Source organism: Sinocyclocheilus anshuiensis, unplaced genomic scaffold (genome assembly GCF_001515605.1).
Source record: "Sinocyclocheilus anshuiensis isolate Anshui unplaced genomic scaffold, SAMN03320099.WGS_v1.1 scaffold3418, whole genome shotgun sequence".
Taxonomy (NCBI): Eukaryota; Metazoa; Chordata; class Actinopteri; order Cypriniformes; family Cyprinidae; genus Sinocyclocheilus; species Sinocyclocheilus anshuiensis.
In genome coordinates, this window is record NW_015536713.1 from 80,830 (window position 1) to 93,726 (window position 12,897).

General features: G+C 40.5%; 1 protein-coding gene across 1 annotated transcript in view; it reads left to right on the forward strand.

Moving 5' to 3' along the window:
* Window positions 1–1,432: 1,432 nt before the first annotated feature.
* Window positions 1,433–12,897, forward strand: part of LOC107655334 (alpha-2-macroglobulin-like) — an 11,955-nt gene continuing 490 nt past the window's right edge. The window contains exons 1-31 of the mRNA XM_016442795.1: window positions 1,433–1,790; window positions 4,085–4,271; window positions 4,340–4,496; window positions 4,610–4,662; window positions 4,835–4,855; window positions 5,002–5,167; window positions 5,243–5,327; window positions 5,411–5,525; window positions 5,617–5,737; window positions 5,829–5,938; window positions 6,008–6,178; window positions 6,252–6,479; window positions 6,578–6,790; window positions 6,873–7,022; window positions 7,309–7,434; window positions 7,508–7,598; window positions 9,652–9,772; window positions 9,864–10,089; window positions 10,169–10,292; window positions 10,373–10,494; window positions 10,574–10,625; window positions 10,722–10,805; window positions 10,890–11,066; window positions 11,192–11,267; window positions 11,351–11,507; window positions 11,583–11,657; window positions 11,753–11,915; window positions 11,989–12,173; window positions 12,242–12,460; window positions 12,547–12,668; window positions 12,783–12,891. Of these exons, the coding sequence (XP_016298281.1) occupies window positions 1,597–1,790; window positions 4,085–4,271; window positions 4,340–4,496; window positions 4,610–4,662; window positions 4,835–4,855; window positions 5,002–5,167; window positions 5,243–5,327; window positions 5,411–5,525; window positions 5,617–5,737; window positions 5,829–5,938; window positions 6,008–6,178; window positions 6,252–6,479; window positions 6,578–6,790; window positions 6,873–7,022; window positions 7,309–7,434; window positions 7,508–7,598; window positions 9,652–9,772; window positions 9,864–10,089; window positions 10,169–10,292; window positions 10,373–10,494; window positions 10,574–10,625; window positions 10,722–10,805; window positions 10,890–11,066; window positions 11,192–11,267; window positions 11,351–11,507; window positions 11,583–11,657; window positions 11,753–11,915; window positions 11,989–12,173; window positions 12,242–12,460; window positions 12,547–12,668; window positions 12,783–12,891 (4,200 nt within the window). The 5' untranslated portion in view covers window positions 1,433–1,596. The remainder of the gene's footprint in view (window positions 1,791–4,084; window positions 4,272–4,339; window positions 4,497–4,609; window positions 4,663–4,834; window positions 4,856–5,001; window positions 5,168–5,242; window positions 5,328–5,410; window positions 5,526–5,616; window positions 5,738–5,828; window positions 5,939–6,007; window positions 6,179–6,251; window positions 6,480–6,577; window positions 6,791–6,872; window positions 7,023–7,308; window positions 7,435–7,507; window positions 7,599–9,651; window positions 9,773–9,863; window positions 10,090–10,168; window positions 10,293–10,372; window positions 10,495–10,573; window positions 10,626–10,721; window positions 10,806–10,889; window positions 11,067–11,191; window positions 11,268–11,350; window positions 11,508–11,582; window positions 11,658–11,752; window positions 11,916–11,988; window positions 12,174–12,241; window positions 12,461–12,546; window positions 12,669–12,782; window positions 12,892–12,897) is intronic.

Genomic DNA, 12,897 nt, shown 5'->3' on the forward strand with positions numbered 1-12,897 from the left:
TTTTTATCCCACTGGCATTGTTTGTCCCAGAGTGCTTGTTTCACTGATTGACTTTAGTGAAATGCGAATTTGACGTCATGATTTTGAAGGTGAACTCGTTTGAGTTATAAGAACAGTCAGACGTTGACATTTTCCCATAAGGGGCACCTGATTTTCAGTTTTTTTTTTTTTTACGTCATCTTTAATGTTAAATTCTTACATCAAATAAATTAGAATAATATGACAAAAGGCTGTTACCAATTAAATCAGTATTCTATGATGCTGATGCCTCTATAAAATGCACCCCACCCCCAGTACTTGTGACCATTTAACATTACAGAAAAATAATGATCAAAATACAAACTGAATTAAAAAATTGTCAACTATATTCATATTCAATGTTATTATATGAATATTTATTTGTGTAAAAATGTATTGGAGTAATGTATTAGCCTCTAATTATAAGAGACATGGGTCTGTTTTAAATCCAAGTTAATATTTGAGCTTTGACTTTAGTTAATCTATTGTTTAGTGCTGGATTTATTCACTCGGTTATTGTGCAGTTAATATTCCGCTCTTAATTTTTATTTCAGTCTGTAACTAGTAAAGAAGTTCACGTGTCGCTTGAACTGAGGTGCTACAGCTATATATGGCTTTTTAAAGAGCGGCAAAATGAGATTCAGTTGTATAATAAAACTGAAACTATTTGAAAGCTGAGACTGTTTCTTATTTAATTTGGTGAAGCACAAAGCTTATTGTGATTATTGAATGGCTGGCATTACAAACGTGTTTTATATATAGTGAAATTTTGTTCACACATCAACAGATAACAGCACAGACTACAATAATGATCTTCAAGAATCCATATTTAAAATAGAAATATTGGTATTGTCAACCCAGCCCTGTAGTTCACAATGCTGACATGAGGTGAAGTCATTAAAGAATGACTGGGAAACGATTATTTTTAATAGTTAAAACAAAATTGATTATATAAAACATACGTTGTAAATGTCCTAGTTAAAAAGAGTTAAACACTACAAGATTCATGTCTTTCACAAAGGAAATAAAACTACATGACACATACATAAAAATATACATGCTTGTAAGTTTTGTTCATTTTAAGTTCCTCACAAACACTGCAGTATGTTAAAATTTGAGAACAAAAACATACTGAATTTTGATTTAAAATATTTAAGTCCATGTTTGATAAAATGTACAGACTTTGGCTTAAAGTATCATTCTGTGTTAAGCATGAACAGTCAAAATGGGCTCCCAGCTTGGAGATTAATAAATTTAATTAATCCTAATCAATCCCTCTGTATAATTAAGAGTAGGAGTGTCCAAACCTGCAGAGTTCTGCTCCAACCCTAATTATGCACACCTGAACCAGTTAATCAGTGTTTTCAGACTTTCTAGAAGCTTCAAGGCAAGTGTGTTGGAGTTTGTTCGATGTAAGATCTGCAAGACAGCCCTTCAGGAGCAGGACTAGGCACCTGTGATTAAAAATGTTTTAATTTTGCCAACATCAGTGTTGATTGAGACTGATTGCGAGAAGCAGAAGAGCAGTAAACAGTGGTAGACTGTAGCTATAGTTCAGCAGGGTTCGTGGTGGCCGTGATGGAGATTTGTGTTTGGAAAGGGCTCATTTTAGCCCTTTACTTCTTTGCTGTTGATGGACAGACATTAGGGCCGTTTGCTGTTGATGGACCAAGATTGGGGAAGTTTGCTGTTGATGAACCAAGATCAGGGCCGTTTGCAGTTGATGGACCAAGATCAGGGCTGTTTGCAGTTGATGGACTAAGATCAGGGCCGTAAGTATTATGAATTAGCCTATACCAGTGGTTCTCAAACCTGTCCTGGAGTACCCCCAACCCTGCACATTTTGTATGTCTCCCTCATCTATCACACCTGATTCCACTCATCTTCTTCTGATGTTTATTGGCGGTTTTGGCAAACCAACTTAAAGGTGCATTACCGCCACCTACTGATCTGGAGTGTGGAGTGAACAGATCTGGTAGAGATAAGGACATTTAAAAAAAAAAAAATATATACCACAATTACACTTTATATTCTTTCCATATTTCCTGTCTTTTTTAGATAATTGAACAATTCTTCTTTAATTCTTGATTGCAGTGGTCTATCCCCTAGTAATATCTTGAGTGATACTTTATCATGTCCCATCAAACCTAATTTATGATTAAGTTGATTTCTTTCTCTTTTAACTGGATGATATTCTGAGTGACCCCGTACTCCAGCCCAATATCTCATCCTCAACTGTAACCTACGGAGTTCTAGGGGCATTTCTCCCATCTCTACCTGTAAAGCATTCACTGGAGATGTTCTAAAAGCTCCACTACATATACGCAGAGCCTGTGACTGTACTACTTCAACTTTTTTGAGCAGAGTTTTGTTCGCCGAACAGTATACTATACTACCATAATCTATACTAGATCTTATTACTGCACTATATATTCTTTTTAATGATTGAGAACTTGCTCCCCAATCAGCACCTGATAAACACCTTAATACATTAATTCCTCTTTTACATTTTTCAATTAATTTCTGTATATGTATTCCAAAATTTAACTTTGAATCCATCCACATACCCAGGAATCTGATGACCTTCACTTGCTCCAACTGATGACCATACATCTTAATGTTTAATTTCAGATTATTTTTCTTATTCGAAAAACAAATTACTTGAGTTTTCGCCACAGAAAAACTAAATCCCCATATATTAGCCCATCTCTCTACCTCATTCACCGCATTGTGCTTTCCACAAAGGAAATATTCCGTCCCCTTTTCCATAGTGCTCCGTCGTCTGCATATAGTGATCTACCTACTCCACTCTCTATACTGTAAAAAATATAATTTATCATCAAGTTAAACAGAATAGGGCTACTTACACTTCCTTGCGGAGTTCCATTCTCTATCGAATATATTCTAGAATACTTTGTTCCCACTCTAACTTGAATTGTTCTTCCAAACAAGAAATTTAAAATCCAATTGTACATTCTTCCATTAATTCCCAGACTTTCTAATTTCATTAATAACCCCTCTTTCCACAGCATATCATATGCCTTTTCTACGTCAAAAAAGACTCCCACTAATACCTCCTTCTTAATTTGAGCCTTTCTTATTTCATTTTCCAGATAAACTATAGAGTCCATAGTACTACGCCCCTTTCGAAACCCACTTTGATATGCTGAAAAAATATTCCTACTCTCAATTACAAATATCAATCTATTCATGACCATCCGTTCCATGAGCTTGCATAGGTTGGATGTCAAAGCTATAGGTCTATAATTACTAGCCTTTGAATGATCTTTTCCTGGTTTTGCAATCGGCACAATTACTCCGTGCTTCCAATCCACTGGCATGATCCCTGTTTTCCAAATCTTATAATAAAAAAACTTAAAACCACACCTAAAGATTTGTCTGATAAATGTTTAATCATCTCATAACATATTTCATCTTTACCTGGGGATGTCTGCTTTACCCCTGCAATAGCTCTCTTCAATTCGTACATTGTAAAGTCTAATTCTAATGTACTACCAGTCTCGATCTTTTTTTCAAATATGTGAATATTTTCTCTCACCTTCTCTTCCCTATACTTCCTCATACTATCCGTAATATTCGTATTACTGTGCACCATTACAAATTCCCTCCTTCTTCATCCATGCCAAACATTTCATTCTCCATTTCCAGATCCCTTCCGGGCTCTACGTCACTACCTACCATTCACACTCCAGTCACAGATCAGCTGTTGCCAAAACCAACACAGCAGGACTTCTCTGCTCCACCCGGCCGCGTCGATTCCACTCATCAGCTCATTAGGCTGCAAGACCTGAATTGGGTTTGTCAGATATAGAGAGACATACAAAATGTGCAGTGCTGGCGGTACTTCATGGAGAGGTTTGAGAACCACTGGCCTATACTATAAGTGATTAAAAGTGCTCTGTTGTGTCTGTTCTTATGTTCATACTCTTGTCTATGGCAACCACTTTCTGTGAATGCACACCAACACAAGTAGGCCTACATGTTCTGAGCTGATTCCTTATGCTTTTTTTTTTTTTTTAAAGTAAACCTCTATATATTTCCACAGGTTCTTCTTGGTGACAATTCCTGCAGTGATTGAGTCCGGCTCTGATTCAAAATTGTGTGCAATTCTTCTGAAACCCAATGAGAGTATCACAATGACCATTTCTCTGCTTGATCACAAAAACATGACCACTCCACTTGTGCAGCAGAGATCTGCTTCTGCAGCGTTTCACCGCTGCTTTAGTTTCCAGGTCTGCACCTTATCATGCTACACTTGGGCCTTTTGTCTAGTTTGATGTACATTAATGTTTATCTGCAGGCTCCTCGAGTTGATGTGGAGTCTGTGTGGAAACTGAAGGTGGTAGTTAAAGGGAGGCTCTTCAAAATGACTGAAGAGAGGAAAGTCTTGTTCAGAAGTTACCTGCCTTTGACCTTCATCCAAACAGACAAACCCATCTACAATCCAGGACAAACTGGTGAGCTAAAAATTACCCTTGAATGAATATTAGGATTACAGAAAGTCTGTTGTGCTACAAGTTCATATTCAAGTGCCTGGTATGACGAGTTCATTGACTTCTCATTTTTGCAGTTAATTTCAGAGTTGTTACAATGAATGCCAAATTTGTGCCTCTTGATCAAATGGTAAGGCCTTATCTGTTTGACATTGAGCACTCTTGCTGCAAACAAATTGCAAAATATTTCAGGTCATTTTTAGATGCACATAGTTTAGTCCATCGCAATTGTGCATTTTCCCCCAAAATGATAGCTGTATATTAACGCGTTAATGTCTAATATTGCTGTGTTTGTCTTACAGTACAGTCTAGTGGTTGTGGAGGTGAGGATTCTCTCCAGTGCAAGCATTTTTATAGATATGGTTCTGCTTTATTTTGGGATGTTCTTTGTATTTTTTTTTGATTTTTTTTTTTTTGCGTGCAGTTAGAATTGCAATCACATTTTCAAACCGGTTAATTGTTTTACTAGGACAATCATAATAACCGGATTGGTCAGTGGACAAACGTCTCTTCAACGGGGTGGATATTGCAGCTTTCTCACCAGTTAAACCCTGAGGCTCAGGTTGGGATGTACACACTGAGGGCTTTTATTAGTGACCGAATGATCTCCCAGATTTTTGAGGTGAAAAAGTATGGTAAGTTTTCATGTACAATGTGCAACAGTAAAACAGCAGATCTGAGGTCTTAATTTCAAGCATTTTATCTTTTAGTTTTACCCAAGTTTGATGCCACTGTAAACGCACCACACATATATAGTGTTGGTGATCCGAGACTGAAAATTGAAGTTTGTGGAAAGTGAGTGAAGCTTCATTTTCTTACTGCCACATTTCTTGTTTTGTGTTTGGTGAGTTCTTCATCTCCTTCCTTACATTTCCCAGATACACATATGGGCAGCCTGTACCCGGTCAGGCAATGGTGGAAGTGTGCCGTGAGCCGTTTCCATTTGATTTTCTTCCTAAGGTGACTCGTCTGTGCCTGAATAAAACTGCTGAGGTATGTGACTACTGTTTTACACGTTTTATTTTTTTCTCCTTCTGCATGTGGTTGACTTCATTATGACTTCAATAATCTGTTCCGCTACCAGATGAATAGTGTGGGCTGTGCCTCCCTTACCTTCCGTACATCAGGGTTTTTCAACTCCAGTTTTGAGAATAATCTGCAACCTTCATTTCTTGTTAACGTGAATGTCACTGAGGAGGGAACAGGTGAGGCACTGGCTGATCCGAACCAATGGCATGTGTTTGGGGAAAGCTGATGTTTATTTGGTGTGCTTGGGTATGTGGTTTCATTTCCCAGACATTGCCATGTCAAAATCCACAACTGTGTCCATTACGTTTGAAGTCGGCAACGTCACATTTGTGGAGCTCCCAGAGTTTTTTGAATCGGGATCAGCAATTAACGGAAAGGCAAGTTCATCACTTGTTACAGAAGCCTTCACGTTGGTCATCTTTCTTAATTTTTCTCTTTCTCAACAGATCTCTGTGTCTGCTTTCGATGGGACCCCTTTGGAGAGCAAAGTGATCTATGTCTTGGATGGTTCCAGCTGGCCCAACAAACTGCTGTTGAATCTGACTACAAGCCATAATGGATTGGCCACATTCTCCCTCAACACAGCTGATCTCCCTAAATCTGATCTGAATCTGGTGGTATGCTTTGTATTATTATTTATTTTAAATGTAGACTTGTCACAGGAAACCAATTCCGCTGATTGTTCCCCAGGCAAGTGCAACTCCAGAAATTTTTTATGGTCACAAATCACCATACTTCACTACAGATGCAAGAATAGTTGCGCTTCTCCAACCTGCTACTCCCTACAGTCTGCAGTTTAGTGAACTGACTATAGTGAAGCTTGATCAGCCATTGAAATGTGGTGCTGTGTTTCCAGTTGACATCCAGTATTCTTTTGTTGGAGAAACTGGCAACTGCAACACTGATATCATATATATGGTGAGTGGGCAATGGGTTTTGCAGTGATCTTTGCTGTTTTGTTTGTTGTGCTGGTCTGCTTGTCTGGCACTTTTTATGCAATCTTCCTGTCTTGTCAGGTCTTGTCCAAAGGAGTTATTATCCTTAATGGATATCAGAGGGTTCAATCACGCCCTTCTAGTACTGTCACTAGTGGCACAGTGTCGTTCCAGCTGTCTGTCAGCGTTGATATGGCTCCAGTAGTGCAGATTCTGGCCTTCTGCATTCTGCCCAGTGAGAATGTAATTGCTGCTAGTGCATCCTTTGACACAGAAATGTGTTTCCAAAACCAGGTATGATGTGCACTAGCATCTCGTTTTCCTTCATATGGGAAGCGGAGACGTGTCCTTCAGCTTGAGCTGGTTCTTGTTCCAGGTGTCTCTGCAGTTTTCTCCAGCTACTGCTGTTCCTGGCGAGGAAAACACTTTGACTGTCTCTGCTCAAGCAGGATCCCTGTGTGGCCTCAGTGCTGTAGATCAGAGTGTCCTGATCATGGAGTCAGGAAGACGCCTGAGTGCTAAAGCGGTATCCATGTGCCACTGATCAGATTTGTTTTTTTTGCAGTTATTTTAAACCATCTGGATTTGAAAACATTGCTGACATACTAACTGGCTTTGTTTATGTGGGCTTTTAAGTTTTAATCCTTTTATAAGACCCTTTGTCCATCTTAATGTTTGGTCTGTTCTTTTAACTAGACTGACAGTCATGGTGATGACTTTTTAAAAGGGGTGGGGAGAAGCCACAGGTGGAGGTCTTCAAAGAACTCCAGGCTTTTTTTTTTAAATCTAGCCCCCCCCCCAAATGTTCTCAGGTCTTCAGCTTGCTTCCAGTGCGGTGGCCAACAGATTATCCATTCGGTGTTGAGGATGAACAAGAGTGTCTGAGTGTTCGACCCCGTCGAGCTGTTCCTGCAGACCAAGCCTACGAGTCCTTTAAGGTAGAAAACTGTAATGTCATTCAATACTCATTGTTTCTGAATGTGACTTGTATTTTGACCGCTGTTCTGACAGAGTGTGGGACTGAAGGTCGCAACAAATCTGCCTGTCCGAGAACCTCAGTGCCTGACGTATAGAGGCCTGAATTACTACCGCAACTTCTATGGTATGTCCAAAGGTTTAATGATTTTGTTTTGTTTGCTCTGTAACAGTCTATCTAGGGCTGTTTGTTACTGAATGTTAAAGGGGTTAAATGATGCGTTTTCATTTTAGTAGTACAGTATCCTCTGTTCTCTGCTTGTAACTGGTGGTGAAAAGACTACAAACATAGATGCACTACGTCTTCTGTTTAACACTGGATGCTCAAGCAGAGCTTAAGCAGCATGTGCCCACTGTGCTTTCACAGGGGCATGTTTAGCGTTTTGGGGGAAAGGGGTCCCTGGGGCCACCTCAGAAATCATGTTCATATTCTCGTTCATTGGAAATTGCGTTCCTTGGGGCCCCACGCAATAGCGTGGTGTGCATGGTGCCTAAATGCACTACTGTGCTTTCACACTGGCAGCATCACGTGTGACCTTTTACCGCTCTGTGCTGCTTTTCCCGATAACGCTGTCTCTTAGCACGCTACAGAGACTCTAAAGGTATGTCTTCACTAAAGGTATACCTATTCTAGGCGGGTTCCCCGAACTATACCTTAGGAGGCTGCTTAAGATATACCTCCTGACGTGCGATGTTACCAGGTGCTGTCCATGGCGGTGGTGCTGAATTGGTTGATATTGATGCCTCGAGAGTTGATTATTCACTATATGTAGGGTTTGCTTCAGTGCCTTATGTGAGAAAGTGGTGTTCTTCATAAAAGTGTTGATTTTAAATAAAGACACGGAACTCTTTCATGTTAGAATGCAATGAACTTGCGTGAAACGTTTACTTTCCCTTTGGAACATGCATCACGTCAGGGAAGAAAATCAAGAAAGAAAAATATGCCCAGAGCACTTCCCAGTGGTCACCACATAAAATACAAGGAAAAAAATCTACGCGAGACACTGCTTAATTTAACTGCTTTTAACATAAGAGAGAGAGAGAAAAAACACATTGGGCCTACACAAGTCCGCCAGAAAAACATGCAGGTAAGAGTGCTCATTTATTCCACAACCAGAGTTGATTGCCCAGCAGAGTTGATTACCACCTATTGGTGTAAATCGCTAATTTATGTTATTAGATGAGCTACTCAAAAGTGCAACACGGGAAACATATAATCAACAGCTACTATGGCGGAGAAAAAAGAAAGAGGAGAGCCGCCAGCAGCTGAATTTCTGGACTGAGAGGGTAGCTCCTCGAGTTTTTTTTAATTTTTTTTTTTATTTTTTTTAATTTCTTTTATTTTAATTAAGAATTGCAGTTTAATTGAACACTGAGTTGTAAAGAACTGTCAACAGTGATAAGGTATAGCTAAGAGTGGTCCAGACCAACCTTACGAAAGTATGACTTTACAGAAGGTATACAGGTGCATCTCCATAAATTAGAATGTCGTGGAAAAGTTCATTTATTTCAGTAATTCAACTCACTTAACTAAGAAAATTTCGGGAAATGCAGATTAATGACCAGGATCGGCTGAAGATATAACTTAAGAACGACGTAGTGGTAAGAAGGTTTTCAGGAAATGCAGCCCTGATACGTTCTGTCAAGTCATGCTTGGTTGGTGCAGATCGATCAGCTTGGTCATCTGCATGTTCCGAATCTGACTTGGGCTTGAAGCTCATGATTATGGTAAGACAAAGATCTTTGAAAATAACATACATTGTATATACATGCACTAATGTTGTAGTACTCAAAACTGGTCTTAAGACCTTTTTTTTTTTTTTTTTTTGGAAGGTCTCAAAGAATTCTAAATACACTCTGGTCTTGGGCTCTGTTTAGGTGGTCTTGACTACAAGACTAACAGGCACAACTAATGCCTGCATTTTTGGCATTTTTGGGGTTTTTGTGTTTCGAGATTTAAAGTGCATCTAAATGCAAGATCCTAGTAGATGTGCCATTTGGAGCTACATGGATTATTTTGAGCTTTCAATTGTTAAATGCACAAAGAGACGTCTTCTTAGGAGGGTTCACAAACCTGATTTATCTAATCTTGATAAATCGATAACCCTCAATTGGTTGTTGCAGGCTTCGTATTATTAGCTTTGTCTCTGTTTAATGTATGTATTTTGGTCATCCTGTAGCCTTTCTAAAACCTGAAGTGGCTCGTGCTGCTGTAGCAGAAAGTGGAGACAGTTCCTCTTTTGACATGACCATCAGGACTTACTTTCCAGAAACATGGATCTGGCAACTCACTCAAGTGGGGTTAGTGAAGTATCTCCTGTGTTATATCAGTAGTTGAGAATTTACCTCTCCTGTCCCCTCTTATTTCTGTTTTGTGGTGTCCTCTCTTCAGAGACCCTGGATCCACACGAGTTTCTCTCAAGGTTCCTGACACCATTACCACATGGGAGACCGAGGCGTTCTGCCTGTCCTCCAAAGGTTTTGGCTTGGCTCCTCCTGTTCAGCTGACTGTCTTCCAGCCCTTCTTCCTGGAGCTCTCCCTGCCTTACTCCATCATCCGTGGAGAGTCTTTTGAGCTGAAGACCACAGTCTTCAACCATCTGTCCAAATGCATCATGGTCTGTCATGGTTTCTTTATATAATGGTTCTCTATAGGTCCCATGTCTTCGCTCCATGTGCACTGGTGTTCATTGGCAGGTTAAAGTAACTCCAGCTACATCCTCGGCCTTCACTCTTAGACCATTTAATGAACCATATTCGTCCTGTCTCTGTGCCAATGGGAGAAAAACCTTCAAATGGGTTCTCTCAGCTTCTGTTCTTGGTCAGTTTTGGCTCATAAGTTTCTAAATTTGGAGTATATAAGAGTGTGAGGTGTTGCTCACTTCCTGTCTGTCACTGCAGGACCTGTTAATGTGACCGTCAGTGCTTCAGCTGAACCATCCCGGACTCTATGTGGCACTGAAGTTGTGGTTCTGCCAATGAGGGGACGCATTGATGTAGTCACTCGAAGTCTACTTGTTCTGGTAAGTGTTAACCAGCTTTCTGGAGCTTGTTCATGTAGCTCACGCTGCTTTACCGTTTACCGTTTTATTGCTTTTATAGCCTGAAGGAGTTGAAAGGACAAACACCCACAGTTGGTTACTGTGTCCAAAGGGTTTGTTTTGCACTCAGTGATTACCAAAAACATTCTTCTTGTACTGCCAAATATTAGCCTGGTTCTCAATGCTTATCCTTTCTGTTCGGTCTGCAGGAAACATTCTTTCTGAAGACGTGACTCTGACGTTTCCAACAAATGTGGTTCTGGGATCAGCCAGATGCTCCGTTTCAGTCCTTGGCAAAGCATTTAATTGAGCAGAAACTGACACGTGATGTTTGGCAGAATAACATTCTGATATAGGTTTTGTTTTCCCTCTTGTAGGAGACATAATGGGTCGTGCCCTGAAGAATCTGGATGGGTTATTACAGATGCCATATGGCTGTGGAGAACAGAATATGATTGTTCTTGCTCCCAATATTTACATCCTGCTTTACCTGGAAGCCACAGGGCAACTCACAGCAGCTATTCGACCGACCGCTACAGGCTACCTTCAAAGAGGTATAGATGAGCAGATACGTTTTGCGTGCTAGGGAGACTTAAATCCTAAGGACATTCAGTCTGTACTTCCCATTGTATCTGTCATACTTTAATAAGGTCCCCACATGTGTTTTTGACCTGAACAGGATACCAAGGACAACTGAACTACAGGCACAGCGACGGTTCATACAGCACATTTGGTTACGATGAATCGAACGCATGGTGAGTTTCACACTGTTCTTTAAGTATCCTTTTTGTCACCAACGGTTTGTAAGTTCAGTTTGACTTCAAACTTCCATGGCCAGGTTGACCGCCTTTGTCCTGAGGTCTTTTGGTCTAGCGATACGCTTTGTATTCATCGATCCAAATGTCCTTCAGAGTGCGAAGGACTGGTTAATAAGCCAGCAAGGTTCAAATGGCTGTTTCATGCAACGGGGGACTTTGTACCACAACGACATGAAGGTATGCATGTTATCAAATGGACCGTACAATATGGACTTTGTCAGTGTTTTTAATCCATATGCTGGTGTGTTTTAGGGTGGAGTTGATGATAACGTGACCATGACTGCCTACATCACTGCATCACTGCTTGAACTAGGTGTCCCTGTCACGGTAAAAACATCACCAGTAATCATAGGAGTTCCTTGTAGATCTTCCTCTTCTGGCAGTTTTCTGATTTTAATTTATTTTTTTTTATCCTTTTTCAGGATCCTGTCATTACCAATGCTCTGTCATTCTTAAGGCCTGTTGTTGGGAACCTGGGAAACACTTACGCCACCGCACTGCTCGCTTACACCTTCAGTCTGGCTGGAGAAACCAGCTCTCGATCACAGCTTTTAACAACCTTGAAAAACCGTGCAATTTCTGAAGGTGATATTTACCAGTCTTTTGTTTGAGGTTTTGTTCTTTTGGCATCAACTTTCTCTCCCCGTCTCGTCCCAAGGCACTAAGCTCCACTGGTCTCAGACTTCATCTGGTGACACTCTGACGGTGGAGATCAGCTCATATGTGCTGCTGGCAGTTCTCTCTGTACAGCCTCTCACGACTGCTATTCTGGGCTATGCTAACCGCATAGTCAACTGGCTGGTGGCCCAGCAGAATCCCTATGGAGGTTTTTCTTCCACCCAGGTGACTGACCACCAAACATGAGTGCCGTCATTTATGAGTGCCGTTTTTAATCTGGTGCTTGTTTTTAGGACACTGTGGTGGCTCTTCAGGCTCTGTCAGTGTACGCCACTCAAGTGTTCAGCTTGGCTGGTTCCAGCACTGTTACCGTACAGTCCTCCATAGTAGGAGACTTTTATAGCTTTGACGTGAATCCGAACAACAGGCTGCTGTATCAGGAGAAGCTGCTAAATAACTTTCCAGGCGAATATAGTGTTAGAGCAACAGGATCCACCTGTGTGTCTGTGCAGGTCTGTACCTTCACCCCCTCCATTTCGGTTTCTGTTGTGCATGTCTTAATACTCAGTGTATACTTGGCTTTGTGCACATAATGCAGGTTGCGTGTTTCTACAACATCCCAACACCCATTAAAGTAGCCAGGACACTGAGCATCGAAGTAAAGGTGACTGGAGACTGTAAACCACTTGGAATCAATCTCATGTTGAACTTCACGGTGAAGTAAGAATAACTTTTGTCTTTGTTTTGAAACAAGCTGATGTTTGACTCTTAAAAAAAAGGTATGCTGCTTTCTCGTTCTTGTTGATTAAACCTCATTTCCCCACCTTCATTCAGATATGATGGCCCAAAATCTAGCACTAACATGGTTCTAGTGGACATTAAGATCCTGTCAGGCTTCACGGCAGATATGTCGCTGGTTCGTAGGTTTTTTTTTTTTTTTTTTTTTAAA